Genomic DNA, 17,235 nt, shown 5'->3' with positions numbered 1-17,235 from the left:
CGAGAAGCCTATACGCCAGTCTGTTAGTGCTAGTATGTATGGTGACCATGAAACTTGACTACATATTATACTAAGTTTTTTTTTTTTTTTTTTCATTTTTGTCATTTTTAATTTATTTATCCATATCTCCTTAGTGATATCTTAGCAAAATTTGTTGTCATCATGAACTAATCTCTTGATATACGTCCATGAAATATTGAATGTAGTCCATATTATGGAAGTCGCGAAGGGGTAGAGATGTAGAGATGTAGTGGAGCGTGAAGATAATATTAAATTGAAGAGAGGGAGACAGGAGGAAGAGACACAGGCTATATATGGTGAGGAGTGCGTCACATGTTCCGGTGAAGATCCCCTATCGCATTCCAAGGTTGCTACATAAGTGATCGTACCTGATCACGGTTACCTAGTATGGCTCGTCGGACAGTCAACCGACCGAAAAATATCTTTTCACAGAGGATTTTTCGACGAGTTTACCCACCATCTCTAGATAGCCCAGCTAACGATTAGCTAGCTACTGCCACCCGGCACACTTTATATCGCGACAATGGCCTCAGCCGATAAGCCCCGGATCTTACTTCTTTCACTTTCATACGAAGACTACTTCGAGGCTTCTTACGCCCAGTTCCTCGATCGACTTTCCGAAGTATCCGACTTGAGTCGTGCAAAGACCATAGACGCTGCGCCCCGGGCCATCTCCAGCGTCAGCTTCAAAGCCATAATCATCACAGACCAGGGCCTCACTCACCCTGATCCGACAAAGAAAGAAGTCCTGCCCAAGGTCAAACGTTACATTGAAGAGGGCGGACTTGCAATCATTGGTCTGCACTTTCCATCTTTCACCACACCCAAGATTTTCGAGAGCTTCTTCTATGCATTTGATCTTCCTTGGAAGAGTGGTGCCTATCACCGGACAGCCTTCCAGTTTTCTCCGTCTACCAAGTTGCCCCCGAGCGCTGAGCTAGCTTGGTTGCCTGAGCCATACAGCATGAAGGCTCTCTCCATGTTAAGAATACAAGGCTCTATGAGAAGATGTTTGTTCCTGTTCCCGGTGCTTTGACGGAAAGTCGCGTTGACATCCCTGAGCCTGTTGATGAAACGCAAGCCGCGGTTTTGGGAGCGAAGATCGGACTGGGTCATCTGGTATACTGTGGGGATGTGAATGGAGAGAGGGAGTCTTTTGCGCTGATCATGGCACTTTGCGGGCTCCATTTCTCGACTTGAAGGTTCTACACGAACCAAGATGAAGCACACTGGAGGAGGGAGGAGAATTAATCCAATCCCATGAAGAGTCATTACGCCAAATGCTGGGGGCTGTCGAGGGATATCAGTGAAGGGGTAGTTGTGATGCTCGAGGAGAACACAAAGATCAGAGTAATCCTGGGAATTGAAAACAGGTAAATAGCCTTCAACCACACAATGACGAGGTCACCGACTAATATCTAGGTGATATAGATGCCGGGGAGGTGAAAGAATATCATTATCTAACACGGTTATAAGAAATATTGATTTTCTATACGCTTCTTTTTCTAATGTTGTAAAAATTCAAACACATTGAAATTATAACTTCTAACTATCTATCCTTGCAGAAGAACCACGGCACCGTATGGTTGTAGCTCAGCTTGATTCTCCATACGACAAATCCCACCATTGTTTGAAATTAAAACTGAGAATCCCTCATAAATCCCCAGAGATACCGTCTGAATCTCATCAGAGAAATTTAGTAGAATAACGGCTTTTTGATTCGTTTGATTGCAGTCACGTTCGTACCCGAGAATCATTTCGCCCGTTTGTGACTCCTCCAGGGCATTGTAAGACCCATATACAAAAAGATCGGAATGCTCCTTTCGCAGTGCAAGCATATTCTTCCAGTATGCCATGATGCTATCAGGATTATCGAGTTGGCTAGCAACGTTCCACTCGGTATAGTCTTTGTTTATAGTCATCCATGGATTGGCACTCTCGGTGGTAAAGCCAGCGTTAGGAGAGCTATCCCATTGCATGGGCAGCCGCCCGTGATCTCTCGATTTGAGCTGCAACTCGCGGAGAACATCTTCCATCCTGGAAACATCGCCACCTCTGGCCTTCAAGACTTCGTTGTAATAGTTCTTGCCTTCCACATCAATGTATGCATCCGCACCATAGTCTTTTCCAAGGTTTGCCATGCCGATCTCCTGGCCCGCAAGCAAAAATGGAGTGCCACTCAAAGTCATCAAATATGTCGCCAACATCTTTGCTGCAGTCGACCGATACTCCGGGGCATCAGAAGCATATCGAGATAATGAGCGACCACTGTCATGATTGTCGAGATAGATGGTGTTCCACCCGTCGAACTTGGGCATCGCATTTTGCCAAAGATTGGTAAGCTTTCGGATCTTCCGAGGATGAAAGTCATCTCGCTCGTACTTTGCGTTGGGTCCAAAGTCCATATCCACAATGTCACCAGTAAAAAGCATGTTAAGTTCATGTCGGTCCTTGGCAACATATTCGCTGACAGATTTCTCGTCCTTAGTAAATCCAAGCTCTCCAACAGTCATCACATCATATTTGTCCAAGACCTCGGACCTGATCTCACGAATATAATCATGCATTTTCGGACCAGAGGCAAAGAATTCGGCACCAGATTGATACGGCTCGTCAGTGACAACCCTCCCATCCGGAAGATCCGGGTGCTTAGACATAAGATTCATGCTGTCGATGCGGAATCCGTCCACGCCTCGATCAAGCCAGAAGCGCATGTCGTCATGAGTGGCTTTGCGCATATCTGAATTTTCCCAGTTGAGATCAGGCTGACCAGGCAAAAACAGAGCCAGATAGTATTGACCTGTGAGCTCATCAAAAGCCCATGCGCTGCCGCCAAATATCGATTTCCAATTGTTGGGCTCCTTGCGATTGCCCTCGGCATCGTATCTGGGATCGCGCCATATGTACCAGTCCCGTTTAGGATTTGTTTTGGAATTCCGAGACTCCCTGAACCAGGCATGTTGATCACTCGTGTGGTTGACGACGAGATCCATCAGGATACGCATGTTATGCGAATGAAGCTGGTCGATCAAATCTTGGACATCCTCGACGGTGCCATAGGGCGCATGGATGGAGCGATAATCTGCGACATCATAGCCCATATCCTTTTGGGGCGAAGCGTATATTGGCGAGAGCCATACTGTGTCTACTCCCAGAGACTTGATGTAAGGCACCTTGCTGATGATGCCAGGAACATCGCCCAGGCCATCACCATTGCTGTCGAGGAAGCTAGCAGGATAGATCTGGTAGACAACTGCTTCCTTCCACCAGGTCTTTTCGATAGACATGACGATTGAGAAAATGTATTTTGTCCACTAGGTAATTCGGCTCTTCAGATAGCGAATAATGGGTTTCGAAGAAGAGGCCTGATTTTGTGCATAGTAAGTGAATCGATGTCACCTCCGTAGCTGAGGGATAAGTAGCCCATGATGACAGCACGGGGCTCTTATTATTTCTCTATCAAGCCACCGAGCACTCTCGGCTCGGTTGTGTCTGGAGAGAATCTGGGGACAACTCGGAGAAACTTGTAGGGAGATTCGTGGGGATGGTGTTGCCGATCCTCCGGGGTGAATTGACCTCGTCTAGTTTTTCCGAAGTTGCTCCGACCGCAACTCGAATTCAAGCTTGACGCATTATTTACGGTGCAGTACGCAATGATAAGTCTAACAATGAAAGAGAACGGATGCTGTTTATTGACATATAATCGTACGGCAAAACTCAAAGGATCTTCATCCGAATAATGCCCGAAGTTCCACTCGATGTAACAGCGGCGCTCGAACATCTGACGCAAGAGCATTCCAAGACTAAGTGCCCACTTCCAAGGTCGCAATATTCGGTACGATAGCTAGCACTGAATTATGAATGGCCAATGATCTGTATTTAGGTCTAATCCAAAAATCTCCTATGATTATTGTTGTTGCTAAGTTGTTGTTCACCAGTTCTCAGTGCATATCATGATGCTTGTAATACTATACTATCTACTAGTACGTTAAATTGAAACCGTCTTATGTTTAATTGCAAATTGGGCGGTCATGAAGATCAAATTGTAATTATCACATAATGAGAGATTGAATAAGGCGTAGATCTGAAATGTGGACTTAATGGATTGTAAATTTGCAATTTATGAGATGGTTATGAAGTGCTTATAGAATGGCAGGTTCGAGAAAAAGAGGAGGATAATCTTGAAGATCACGATGATCAAATTATGCATCATAGATAGAAAGACGAAGTTAGATTGTCCAAAATCTCCTTGAAGTTCAACATACACTTCTTGCCACATGCTTAGCCTTACCAGAAAGTCGGCAAAAGAAGCCTGTCTTTTTCGTCTTCTCAACAACCTGGCCCTCTACAACAACAAAGTCGTTAAACTTCCGCGGAGATACACCATTGGCATACAAAGCATCGATTTCCGCATTTGATCTATTTTTTGTCTCCGGTTGGAAGAAGTAGAGGCCAGTCAAGATAAATAGCTCAGCCCCGACAAATAGAAACATGACTCTGCCACCCCAGTCGAGCTCATCCGGGTTGATAAAGTACGGAAAGACAGATGATAGCAAAAGTGCAGTCAACTGCTGGCAGATCAAGACAAACGAAATAGTTTTGGGTCTTGTAACTTGAGCTGCAGTTTCTTGAGCCACGGCCCATCCGTAACAGCCTACGCTTGCTGTGTACATCATCGACCAAGTGATCATGAAAGCAAGCAGAGCAATGTTGGCGGAGTTGTTGCTAGTTGATGCCATGGACAGACCGGCGATGATGACCGACCAGAACATGAGTATAGTGCCTCCACCGATGAGACCCATTCTGCGTGGAATGATGTCGGAAAGACAAACAGCAACAAAGTTGGATAAGAGTTGCAGCGACGAAGATATCGCGGTCAGTTGGAACGAGTCAGCTTGACCAATTAACTGGAAGTAGTAAGTCTGGTAGGTATTGGCAAAGTAGCCACCCGAGAAATTTTGGGATTGGAGACCTAGTACAGCAACAAGAGTCCGGGAGCGATGCTCTTTAGTAAATATGCTCTTCCAAGTTGTCTGATTGGCAGCAGTTTCCTGGTCTTCAGTCTGTTTGAGTTCCGTTTTGATAGTTCCAATATAGCCCTCAATATCAGCACCAGCGCCATAGAGTTGGACAATAGCATTTCTAGCATCATCTTCGCGGCCCTTTTTCATGTAGTATACCGGACTCTCGGGAAGGAAAGGGAGACCGCAGAGGTAAATTCCCGGCATCACGAAGGTCATGACAAAGGCAAGTTTGAAAGACCAAACACCTTCAATACCCGACGCACCATATCCAGTGATTGAAGCGCAGAACTGGCCGAAGACGATGACGACGTTGGTAAGAGATGAAGCTATGCTGCGAAGGTGTGTGGGTGCATTCTCTGTGACGTATAGAGGTGGAATCACGGTCGCGAGACCAACGGAGAGGCCGAGCAGAAGTTTGGAGATGAAGAGGACAGGTAGGTTGGGGGCAAACACCAAGGAGAACGAGGATCCCAAAGATATAAAAACTGCTGCGTAAAGCAGAACTTTCCGTCCCCAGCAGTCGGCAAACTGCCCAGCAGCATAGCCACCGAAAACCTGACCAATTGTTGAAGCGGCATTCCATAGTGACTGCCATAGAGCAGGAATAACATATTCATCGCTCACCGCATAGTAGTTGCCATAGGTCTTTCGAAAATCAGGAAATGCAATGGCGACGCCAGATAGACCAGCATCGTAGCCCCAGCTGAACACAAGAAGCATAGTGTAGAGAGTCCACAAGCAGAATCGCTTATCAGCTTGAATGGCAGCCCAAAATTTGCGCCATTGTTCCTTGGTGGTCATGTCCTGGGCTTGGTGGTCTTTGAAAGTTGCAGACAATGGTTCTTCAGCGAGGGCCTCGACATGACTAATGTCCGCTTTCTCATCTTCAATCGGTTTGGTAGACTGATTCATGATGTGTGAGACCCGAGGATGAAGCACGGGTAATAATTTAAAAGTTGCTTGTCAAGGAATGTCTGCTCTTTGGTAGAACATCTTCACATTTTATGCCTTCACCATTGATCGAAACCCCACGGGGAAATTCAAGTGACAGGAATTAAGGATGAAGCTGGAGTACGTTCTGTGGAATATCTTCGGAGAAACTCTTGATCAGTAGGTTCCATGGTATCTCCGATTGAAATGGCGATGTTGTCCCCATGGGAGCGCTCAGGTCCCAGGGTTGTGGGGTAGGCTGGAGAGTTTGAGGCCTACGGGTGCGAAGTTGCTTTCGGGGGAATTCCGGAGAAACTTGAATGGGATCCCGGGATATGGCCATTCTGATGATTATCAAAATGAACGTCTTTAAACATTGAAAGGTAGCCAGCCAATCTGAATATGTCTAGAGACAATATTCATTTTTCTCAAGATGATCAGCTGTTCGCGCTCGAGAGAAACCTCGCGTAGCCCAGCATCATGTGGCTCGACTGGGATCACTACACCCGAGGGCTTCAAGATCGACACAAACAGCTTTGCCAAAATATCCGCGAGGTGGCGCCCATCTTTTCACCTGATGCCTTCATCAGGATGGATGAATGATCCATGTGCACCTGGATATGATCCATTAACTGGATTGTACTATGTCTCCTTTCAGTGGAACCCAAACAACCCTGACTGGGGTGATATTTCTTGGGGAACAGCAACTTCGTCCGATATGATCGTTTGGCAAATTGAAGATCAGCCTATTCTCTCTCCAGATAATGCCTATGACTCCAAGGGTGTTTTCACTGGATGTTTTGTCCAAGGACATAATGAAACTCTCAACTACATCTACACCTCAGTCAGCTCTCTTCCAATTCACCATACAATCGCATATCGAAATGGCTGTGAGACATTGAGCATTGCAACATCTTCAGACCGAGGAAGGATTTGGTATAAAAGCGACAAAAATCCAATCCTACCAGGGGCACCTTCTGGCATCGATGTCACTGGCTGGAGAGATCCTTTCTGTGCTCCGTGGCCCAAAATGAGCGAAATATTGGGGCTCGACCCGAAAGATTATTTGTTCGGTATTATATCAGGAGGCATCCGAGATATCACACCCACAAGCTTTTTATACAAAGTCAATTCAAAGAACTTAAGTGACTGGGAGTATATCGGACCTGTCGCAAATTTTGGCCTAAACTTCAGACCCTCAAGGTGGTCTGGCGACCTGGGCAAGAACTGGGAGGTTACGAACTTCCTGTCACTGTGCGATGAAGATGATCCTCGTTCAAAATCTGAACTTCTCATCATGGGAACTGAAGGATGCCTTGTCGCAAATATCAGAGAGCCTCATAGAAATCTTGGTCCATCGCGTCCAAGTCGTGGTCAGCTTTGGATGTCTGGCAACCTTTGGAAAGACGAGGAGACAGACTCTGCAAACATATCATATGTTTCGGGAGGGCACCTTGACCATGGCTGCCTGTATGCTGCCAACTCTTTCTTTGACCCACGAAGCCAGAAACACATCATCTGGGGTTGGATCACAGAGGAAGACCTGTGCGATGAGCTTCGTCACCAGCAAGGATGGAGTGGATTGCTGTCAATGCCTCGACAGATCTACTTAAAGACTCTACACAATGTAGTAGACTCATTAGTGTCTGACTTGTCATCTATCACTTCCGTCAAACTTCAACCTGAGGGTGACGGGACCTTCGCTATTCAGACTCTTGCCAGTGAGCCCTATCAACCTTTGGTTCAACATCTCAGAGGTTCTTCAGAAGTTCAGGTCTCAAACTTGGGAAGATCGTCTGCTGATACTAGCTCAACCATGGCCGAATTTCCACCAGAGAATTTGCGAACTAAGCAATGGGAACTGGAGTGCTCGTTCAAAATTTCGAAAACTTGTTCTAGGGTCGGTCTGTCAATCAGTCACTCAAGAGGTGAGAACATATTAGAAACAGGCACATGCTAGGGTATATACTGATTAATCTTGCAGACCATGAAAATACAACACTGATGACATTCGAGCCACAATCTGAAACCTTCACAATTTATCGACCTTCTTTCTCCATCCCCGACACATCCATGCTGATCAACAGTGCACCTGAAGTAGCGCCGCACACTTTGTTCACCATGAGAGATCTAAGTAATGGATTGGAGTGTACGGAGACTTTGGATATCCGCGCATGGCGGGACAACTCCGTTCTTGAGGTATTTGTAAATGGCCGGACCGCGATATCGACCCGTCTTTACGCCGCCGAGGAAACTTTTGGCATGCGATTCTTCGCAGAGGATGACATTCCCGCCAGCGGTGCTGGTGCCCTGCAAGCAAGCCACACTGGCCCGACAGAATTACAATTTGCGAGTTTGTGGGATGGAATCGCAATTTAGAGACAATGCTCTTATTAGCGTACCTTGGCGTGATTTCTATTTAATATCCTTTCTTGGGGTGCTTTCACTCCTGAGATCTGATCTAAGCTATGTTATTTTATTGCTATTTGATTGATAGGGAGGCAGTAGAAAGCTTTCGCTTGCGATTCTAGGAACAACACTGGTTCTCCATACTATACTTCAGAAATTCGTAGAAAAGAAAGGCTTTGATGTAGCGGAAGATGACTGTCCTGATCGATCAACCAGGTTTTCATAGCTTGACATCGTCCGAAAAAATAAATTTGCCACTATAGGAGAGCTGTTGAGTGGCAAAACCTTGGTAATTCTCTCGACTACAGTAGAAATTTACCGCTTGTGCACGGGCTCCCCGCAATCCGTGCACATTTTGAAGAATTAGCTGGAGTTGGCAAATTTATTCCATCTAGACCATCCGTGCCGAGCGCATCGACCCACAAGAGCTCGGATGTAACTAACAAAATTGAGCGTTAAGAAGAGACCCCTATACGACCCTGAATGCTAGTCGGCAAAACCCGACTCTCGGGCCTGTTGAGTTGGAGTGAGAAAATGGTCTTGGCGCGTGCTTGGCCTCCGATAATTGACCGAGATGACGTGAAGGAAAGCACCAGTTTCCTTCACCATCTCCACTCGGAATTCGCATGGTTGCAACTTTGAAGTCAACAAACAATGAGTTGATGTTCGCGTCAGGAGTATCCAATTTTTTTGGCCTCCTGGATGTGGACATGGGATTACAACATTCCCTGAGTCGGTTATGAGTCCGGAAATATGCAATCGCAGGCCATCCGACACAGCAAGTCCCTTAATTTGGGGCATTGTTTTCAGCTTCCGAACCCGATATAAGATGAACTATAGAAGTATAGCCACCGCGGGATCGGTACCAATGTGCCGCAGCTCGGGATCCCTGCAGCACTAGCCAGCCAATGGGCCAAGAAGAGGCCATCGCGGGCTTTTATCGGAGGACTGATCAGAACGCGGGGACCGACGATCTTCCCTATATTCAGCTGATTCAGCCAAAGCTGATTATGCTCACTATTCTAATTCGAACTAGATATTGGACACAAGAGCCATGTGCTTTCTATTTTGTGAGGCAAAAAATGGCGGTATCATGGGTTTTCATCAGAGAAGCCCAGGAAATCAAGATTGTTGCAATATCTCCAAAATTGACAAACACCACAGATGTTCTTTGTTGAAGGCAGATGTAGCCTGTTGTCTCTAGGTGTGGAGACCGCCGTCATAGCAAATATTGCAATCTCCGCAGTGACGATCCAGGCTATATATCTTGGCAAACGGAATGAGGGGTATATAAGGGCAGAAGAATTCCCTTGCAGATATTTCGAACAGATCTAGCATTCTTGTTTACTACTCCTCGATATGCATCTCAGGAAGCTGCTCGCTTTAGCCGCTTCTTTGAGCCACTCTGCTCTCGCTCAGAGCAAAGGTGGTGTCGATGATCTCGATGGCCCCGGCCGAGACCTTTATGAGAAAGATCTTTCTTCATGCCCTGGTTATAAGGCCACAAGTCACCGCAGTACCAAGTCCGGCTTCTATGCAGACTTGTCACTCGCAGGGAAGGCTTGCAATGTCTTCGGAATCGACCTTCCAGACTTGAAATTGGAGGTCGAGTATCAGACTAGCAACCGACTTCACGTCAAGATCTCTGATACCAACAATACGGTTTATCAGGTTCCAGACGAGGTTTTCCCACGGCCTGGATTTGGCCAATGGTGTTCATCCGGGGACAGCAACCTCAAGTTCGACTTCAAGGCTGACCCCTTCTCATTCACTGTCTCCCGTACCGATAACGACGAGGTCCTTTTTGATACCACTGGCACCAAGCTTGTATTTGAGAGCCAATATGTCTACCTGAAATCCCACCTGCCGCAGAATCCACACCTGTACGGTCTGGGTGAGCACAGCGACTCGTTTATGCTTAACACGACGAACTATACGAGGACGATATACACCCGCGATGCGTATGGAACTCCTCAGGGGGAGAATCTATACGGTGCTCACCCAGTCTACTTCGACCACAGGAAGAGTGGTACCCATGGAGTGTTCTTGCTTAATTCAAATGGCATGGATATTTTCATCGACAATGAGGGTGGCCAGTATCTCGAGTACAACATTATCGGTGGTGTCCTCGATTTCTACTTCGTCGCTGGTCCATCTCCACGAGAGGTCGCCACCCAGTATGCCGAGATTACACAGTTACCGTTGATGACCCCCTACTGGGGACTCGGCTTCCATCAATGCAAGTATGGATACCAGGATGTATATGAGGTTGCCGCGGTTACTGCCAACTACTCATCTAACAACATTCCTCTTGAGACAATCTGGACCGACATTGATTACATGGACCGCCGTCGCATCTTTACCATTGACCCAGAAAGATTCCCAGCAAACCTATACAAGGATCTCGTTGACACAGTTCACGCACGAGACCAGCGATACATAGTTATGGTTGACCCTGCCGTCTTCTATGAAGAGTCAAACCCGGCGCTCGATGCAGGTCTCAAATATGACATCTTCATGAAGGAAAGCAACGGATCGTTATATGATGGTGTTGTTTGGGCTGGACCTAGTCATTTCCCTGACTGGTTCCACCCTGAGTCCCAGAAATACTGGTCGGAACGTTTCGTGGACTTTTTCGATGGAACCAATGGCCCAGACATTGATGCACTATGGATCGATATGAATGAACCCGCCAATTTCTTCAATCGGCCTTATCCAGGAAATAATACCACACCTGAGAACTTTGCTAAGGTGGATGGTGACCCCCCAGCCGCCCCACCAGTGAGAGATGGTCCAGATGCTCCAATCCCTGGATTTCCCGAGAGTCTTCAGCCAAAGGATTCTTCAACCCATGAATCCGAAAAGCGCTCCACAGCTGTAATCGAAACCTCTCGCACTCACTCCCACTCGCGTCGCAACCGCGGTGCAGGTCATTGGCGTTCCAACAAGCACCATGATGATTCTAGCCATTCTGGTGCTGGCTGGCAGAACGGCAAGAAAACAGGTTCTGGCTGTGGGCCAAATGAATGCAAAGGGCTTCCCAACCGGGAGCTTATTCGCCCTCCGTATATGATTCAAAATGGTGCAGGACCAACACTTGCTGATAGCACAGCGGATACCGATGTGGTGCAAAGTGGGGAATACGTCCAGTATGACACTCACAATATTTATGGTGCTATGATGTCTTCGCATTCTCATAATGCCATGCGTGCTCGTCGTCCAGATGACCGTGCTTTGGTTATTACGAGAAGCACGTTTGCCGGCTCAGGCAAAGATGTGTCCCATTGGCTTGGAGGTGAGAAAAATTACATCGAATTAAATGACTACAGGAATAGAATTCTAATGACTCTGCAGATAATATCTCTGGATGGGACTGGTACCGTTACTCAATCAGCCAGATCATGCAATTCGCAGCCTTGTACCAGATTCCAGTCGTAGGCGCTGATGTTTGCGGTTTCGGTGGAAACACGACAGAGAATCTTTGTGCTAGGTAAGAAGCTTATCACCCAGATAATAGATGCTAGCCATGGCTAATACAAACATATAGATGGGCAACACTTGGGTCTTTCTATACATTCTTCCGCAACCACGCCGAGATTACGTCGATCGGCCAAGAATTCTACCGCTGGCCAAAGGTTGCCGAAGCTGCCCGAAATGGAATCTCTATCAGATACCAGCTTCGTAAGTTTTGCATGCAATACTATTCCTTCCGTTAGCAGATTTACTGACAGTCATTATTTAGTTGATTATATTTACACCGCCATCTACAAGCAAAACCAGACTGGTTCCCCCACGCTTAACCCCCTCTTCTTCAATTACCCGAATGACCCCAACACTTATCCCATCGACTTGCAGTTCTTCTACGGCGATGGTATCTTGGTCAGCCCCGTCACTGAAGAAAACAGCACAAGTGTGAACTACTATCTGCCCAACGATATCTTCTACGAGTGGAGTACCGGCAAGCCAGTTCGTGGCCGTGGAGAATATGTCTCCACCGAAGTGGGCTACACAGACATCACACTCCACTATAAGGGTGGCGTGATTTACCCACAGCGCATCGAGAGTGCCAACACAACGACTGCTCTCCGCAAGAAGGGATTCAACATCGTTGTTGCACCTGGCTTAGATGGTCGTGCAGAGGGATCTCTCTATCTCGATGATGGCGAGTCGATTATCCAGGATGCCGTATCTGAAATTGATTTTTCATATGCGAATCACAAGCTTCGCATGAGTGGCTCGTTCGAGTATAAGCCTGGTGTCAATATTGAGGCTATCACTATTCTTGGTGTCGAGTCGAAGCCTAGGGGGATTAAGAATGCGGACTATGATGTGAAGAATAAGAAGCTCGTACTCCATGTCGATGTGCCATTGACGGGTAAGTACGAGATCAAAACCGCATGATTTGATAGGAGGCGATGTTAGCTGCAATTCTCGGGCCTCAATTTGCCCAGCTCGGCTCATTGAGTCTTGATACTTGATCTTCTTCTGCTTTCCTTCAAACATGCTTTATGATAAATAGAGAAGGAATTCGATTGTTAAAAAGAATTACTATTTAATCTGTCTCCCTTCTAAACCGCTAAAATCTAATGTAATATTGAAGTTATTGCTAGATCGCTAGTCTTCACTTTCGAAGAAGAAGCAGGAAGACTCTTGGAAGGCGTGGCCATAAAGTAGAATAAAATAGTGAAACCCTCGCTTCACACGCTCATTCTTGAAAGCTCGCTCGCATAGTTGCTCAACATCTAAACTACCAACCCTCGCCTTTGCTCTATCTATATTCCCTCCTTCATGATCTAGTCTTTGGCCATGATCATCATTCCACGCTTTACCGGAATGAAGTTGTAAAGTAAGTGATTATTTCAGGCGCAGATGTATCAAACCAGTCTTCTTCGATAGACATGGCTCATCGAAACAGCGAGGATCATCTTTGTGCATCCCACAGAAGACGGCGAACTCGGGCAATGACCCTTGTTGGATACCCTTCTTAATGTACCCTTCTTGAAAAAGTCAGCATATTTTGACAGAGGCTTTGGGCGCGATTGAGGCGCGATCCCACTTCGGCCTCTCCAGCTATTGGCTCGGCCAACTAAGCACCCGGGTTGGTAATAGACTTGCATGCCAGCGGGTATCTCGAAACCGCGATCAAAGGCCTTTCTCACGGATGACGCCTGGTTGAATAGTGATATTGGATAAATAACACGTTCCGACCCTCACATCCTGAGAGAATAGCTACTGGGTATTAACATACTGGCTCATCTCCCTATAAGAAGAAGATTTGACGATTCAATGCTCATGAGATAGAGTAATATAATATAGTATAAGATATTATCTGAACACTTCAGATGATATCGTCGCATCGGGGTCGTCCGCTCCAGTGTTGACGTCGAAGGTCTTCCCAGCGAAAAGAGGGAAAGCTTCCCAGTCCTAGCGAGGAATATCACCGGTGGCGGGTGGCATGTAAGAGGAGCTTGGAGTCCACATAGTGTGAGAACGAAACCAAAATTTGTGGTAGAGGTCGACAGACTGTGCCAGGAGAACATCCTTGGCAAGGTCCCCGGCCTTGGTCGGCATCTTGGCCACGAACATATCGTTTCCAGTAGTGAGGGCAACACCGCCGCTATGCGTCTGCGACGCAGCTCTTTATCCGACTCATCCTCCCCAATATGGCGCTTGAGAGGGGTCATGTTAGGCAGGGCGAAAATGAGACGATTAATACGAGGGGTAAGATGAATAACGTGAAGGGCTTGGAAGTAAAACCTTGGAAGCAGTGCCCAGTGCCATTTAGAATGAAACAGCAATCGGGGGGCCAATTATTATTTCTCTGCGCATTTGCGCAAGCTAGCTGGGCAACCACAGGTGCCTGGCGAACCCCCTGGAAAGTTATATTTAGGTGTTTACCTATAACTAAACAGCATTCAGACTGTTGGTTGCTCCTGACATAGCTACCGGTTGCCGAAATCCAGCACTGTCTCCCATTCGGGAGTTCGGAAACAACTTGGAGGGAGAATGCATAACACGGGGTCTCACCAGCTGGCACAGTATTGACTGGCTAGTGAGATTTGAGGGCGTTCCAACGGCAGCTTGTAGTTGGGTTGAGCTGGAAAGAGGAAGGAGTTATCCGTGCGACTTAGGTATAAATTAGACCGCAGCACCGTCTTGAGCCTCTTCATTTTCAGTCCAAACAAAGAGATATTACATCTAGAATATGAGGGCCTGTGAAATCGACACCGAAGATGAACGGCTTTTGACGCCAGAAACGGCCGCCTTCCCACCTGTATCTTTGGTAGTCCAAGATAGATCACGGGCTACAGGACTTGATGAGGCAGTATCGGGTCACATATTGTTAAAACTTTAGGAGAAAAGAATGGTCCCTCACTTGATTGATTGAAGAAAGGCTAGGCGGCTGGCTGAAATACTGTAAGAGCAGTAACAAAGATGGGCCTATCCAGCTTGAGAAGCATTTGGAATATGACCATGGCCGGAAGGTCTCGGCCCTCACTCACGCCAATGATTGTATGTCTATATTTGAGCCCTGCAAGGCCTTGTGGAAAGCCTGACGAATACTTGGAATTCGCTGTGACCGACCCGCCTCTGCTCTTCCACAATTCTCCCTCCTGGGAGACGATTTCATCTGCCGTGTAATAGGAATTTAACAAGACAGGCAGCAGATGCATTGCGGCAAATGAGGATGTTTATCCTAGTCCTCACTACGAAGAGCGACTTCCTCTCATTGCAGTTCATGACGATCATTTTGAGTTGATAACTCTGCCTTCTGAGAACCGGCTGGTAGCTCCCTTAACTCAGCATTCTGTACTTGAGGCTCCGACTTCTCTGGCATTTCGTTCGTTGGCTCCCAACCTAACGGTTTTGTATTCCTCTTATGGCTGCGTCGAAGACACCAGATTGCCGTGCCCACAACCAAAGCCAATCCAGCCACAACCCCGACTACCACACCTGCTATCCAGGCCTTTGAAGATGAGTGACCTGCCGAGGATGCTTGGACTGTCGTTGTCGTTGGTATGGATGTTGAAGTCGCAGTCTGGATAGGTGATGCATTGGGTGTAGCGGTAGTGCCGGGCTGAAGGTTCTCCAACCCCGATGACAATGTTAAAGTATTGTACTTTAAGTTGAAAGAAGAGATGGTGACACTTGTGGACCACGCCGACGAGCTTGCGTTTGTTCCACGAGAATCCCATGTGCTCGTCGAAGCAAAGCAAGAGGCGCCCAAGGTGGACGAGGTCATATTGCAATCCAGTCTCCCAGTGATAACAAAGATGGTGCTGTTGAACAAGCTGGTGACATCGTAATAATTATCCTGAAATGACGGGCCCTTCGTGAGGGTCTGGGGTAGGACATAGCCTGAAGAGGTACATTCGGCGGTTGCGCTGGAGCGACAGTCAATCTGAATAGTGGTGGACGAGGCATCACCAGTCACAACACTTCCTTCCAGGTTGTCCAAGTTCATCCCATACAGGGCTGGAAAGAGAATGTCCATGTTCTTAGTTGATTCCGCCGTTGTTGTGCCCGCGACAATTGGCATCATCAAGGCCGCCGCGGCCACCATGCGGAGGAAAGTCATCGGACCAGGCCAAGAAAGGAATAAATGGAGAATACTTTAGCGTTCTGTAAACGTGCTGGGGCTGTCTGTTTTATAAGTCTTGGCTCTTTATCCAAGGCCAAACATATACAACCAGGCGGCTTACTAGTGCATACTTAGTCTGAAGAGAGGAAGCGTCTGGGGGGAGTGGTAGGATCAAATACTGCAAGAATGGTAGAAGGAAGATCCTTCATTCGCCAATGATCATCGGCTGCACCCGACGGATCTACATACATAGAACATGTTCCTCCGTACAGAGTAAATAGGTGCGGTTAGTCGTCCAATGCGACTATCTTGACCAGGGATTGACTTGGATGAATTCGATCCCCCAGACAGGATGAGAAAAAACTACTCTGTACATTTCTTTCCTAACGCGACGGGTCGACTCCTGTGGCCTTGGGGCTCTCAGTATCTGGCGTTCCAAGGAGGGTGTGTACTATCTTTACAGGCTAAACTTCTCTAGGAAGTTTTATGGGGGGCCGTAGTAATTTAGAAAAAAGCAAACGTAGTAGAATTAATGAACCAGTCCTCCGTACGGAGTACTGTATGTGGACAGTTCTCCGATGTAATTCTCTTTTAAGGTTCAGTGGCTTATCACGGTCGCTGGTAGCTGAGCCTTTTCGGTAGATCTAAAGAGTTAGTGGAGTTGTCGATCGAAGCTTAATCTGGAGATGGGGGCTCACTTTGGCCGTAAGTTTTTTTTTTTTTTTTTTTTTTTTTGCAATTGGTTCAGACCAGTCAGTCCCCTTTGTACTTGTGATTAAAAATCTTCTAGCTGGATAGTTTCGGCTGGGCTGGAAGCTGGATCCTTCTCCGTATTAAATCTCCATTTGGATATCCGGGTCCACACTCCGCGGCACGCAGTAGGACTAATTAATTCTAATCCAGAATTTACCTGTGGTGATGAGGAGGCACCAGCGTTGGACCGCCGCTTTGGAATGGCTGGTCATTGTTTTCACAGGCGAGGCAGGTTCGGCTCCAGCGAAGATCGTGATTAGACAGACCACATGCAACTCTGATGCGCTGTATACGGGCGTATCACTCATTCAATAATAGGAACGATATGGATTAGTAGTAGTACTAGGAATTAACAGAAGTGCCTCCACACTGCGAAACACTTTACATTAATGCGTCTGAGCGCAATATCTGACTCCCACGGGCCAATGTATGGATCCCACGTAAACTCAGGGTCCATGGCCCTGGGTTTCCAATGATAAGCAGCATCTGATAGGGCTGGGCTTCACCTGCAAGAAA

General features: G+C 47.0%; 6 protein-coding genes across 6 annotated transcripts; 3 read left to right on the top strand and 3 right to left on the bottom strand.

Moving 5' to 3' along the window:
- Positions 1-544: 544 nt before the first annotated feature.
- Positions 545-1,221, top strand: N7478_006409 (uncharacterized protein; the record flags this gene model as incomplete). Its single annotated transcript, XM_056922623.1, is given in 2 exon segments — positions 545-1,002; positions 1,017-1,221. 2 exon segments carry the CDS (start codon positions 545-547, stop codon positions 1,219-1,221), a joined length of 663 nt encoding a protein of 220 aa, XP_056780660.1.
- A 353-nt stretch (positions 1,222-1,574) lies between these two features.
- On the bottom strand, positions 1,575-3,308 carry N7478_006408 (alpha-glucosidase; the record flags this gene model as incomplete). Its single annotated transcript, XM_056922622.1, has 1 exon — positions 1,575-3,308. The coding sequence occupies one exon, from the start codon at positions 3,306-3,308 to the stop codon at positions 1,575-1,577; it is 1,734 nt and encodes a 577-aa protein (XP_056780659.1).
- Positions 3,309-4,277: 969 nt separating this feature from the next.
- On the bottom strand, positions 4,278-5,957 carry N7478_006407 (uncharacterized protein; the record flags this gene model as incomplete). Its single annotated transcript, XM_056922621.1, has 1 exon — positions 4,278-5,957. The coding sequence occupies one exon, from the start codon at positions 5,955-5,957 to the stop codon at positions 4,278-4,280; it is 1,680 nt and encodes a 559-aa protein (XP_056780658.1).
- A 451-nt stretch (positions 5,958-6,408) lies between these two features.
- N7478_006406 (glycoside hydrolase family 32 protein) lies at positions 6,409-8,354 on the top strand (the record flags this gene model as incomplete). Its single annotated transcript, XM_056922620.1, has 2 exons — positions 6,409-7,903; positions 7,960-8,354. 2 exons carry the CDS (start codon positions 6,409-6,411, stop codon positions 8,352-8,354), a joined length of 1,890 nt encoding a protein of 629 aa, XP_056780657.1.
- Positions 8,355-9,743: 1,389 nt separating this feature from the next.
- On the top strand, positions 9,744-12,785 carry N7478_006405 (uncharacterized protein; the record flags this gene model as incomplete). The annotated part of the gene is made up of 4 exons (XM_056922619.1): positions 9,744-11,679; positions 11,739-11,874; positions 11,932-12,065; positions 12,127-12,785. 4 exons carry the CDS (start codon positions 9,744-9,746, stop codon positions 12,783-12,785), a joined length of 2,865 nt encoding a protein of 954 aa, XP_056780656.1.
- Positions 12,786-15,111: 2,326 nt separating this feature from the next.
- N7478_006404 (uncharacterized protein) lies at positions 15,112-15,948 on the bottom strand (the record flags this gene model as incomplete). Its single annotated transcript, XM_056922618.1, has 1 exon — positions 15,112-15,948. One exon carries the CDS (start codon positions 15,946-15,948, stop codon positions 15,112-15,114), a length of 837 nt encoding a protein of 278 aa, XP_056780655.1.
- Positions 15,949-17,235: the final 1,287 nt, after the last annotated feature.

Source organism: Penicillium angulare (assembly GCF_028827245.1).
Source record: "Penicillium angulare strain IBT 27051 chromosome Unknown utg000004l_segment0_segment0, whole genome shotgun sequence".
In the NCBI taxonomy this organism is placed as follows: Eukaryota; Fungi; Ascomycota; class Eurotiomycetes; order Eurotiales; family Aspergillaceae; genus Penicillium; species Penicillium angulare.
Note: the sequence above shows the minus strand (reverse complement) of the source record. Positions and strands in the feature narration are given on the sequence as shown.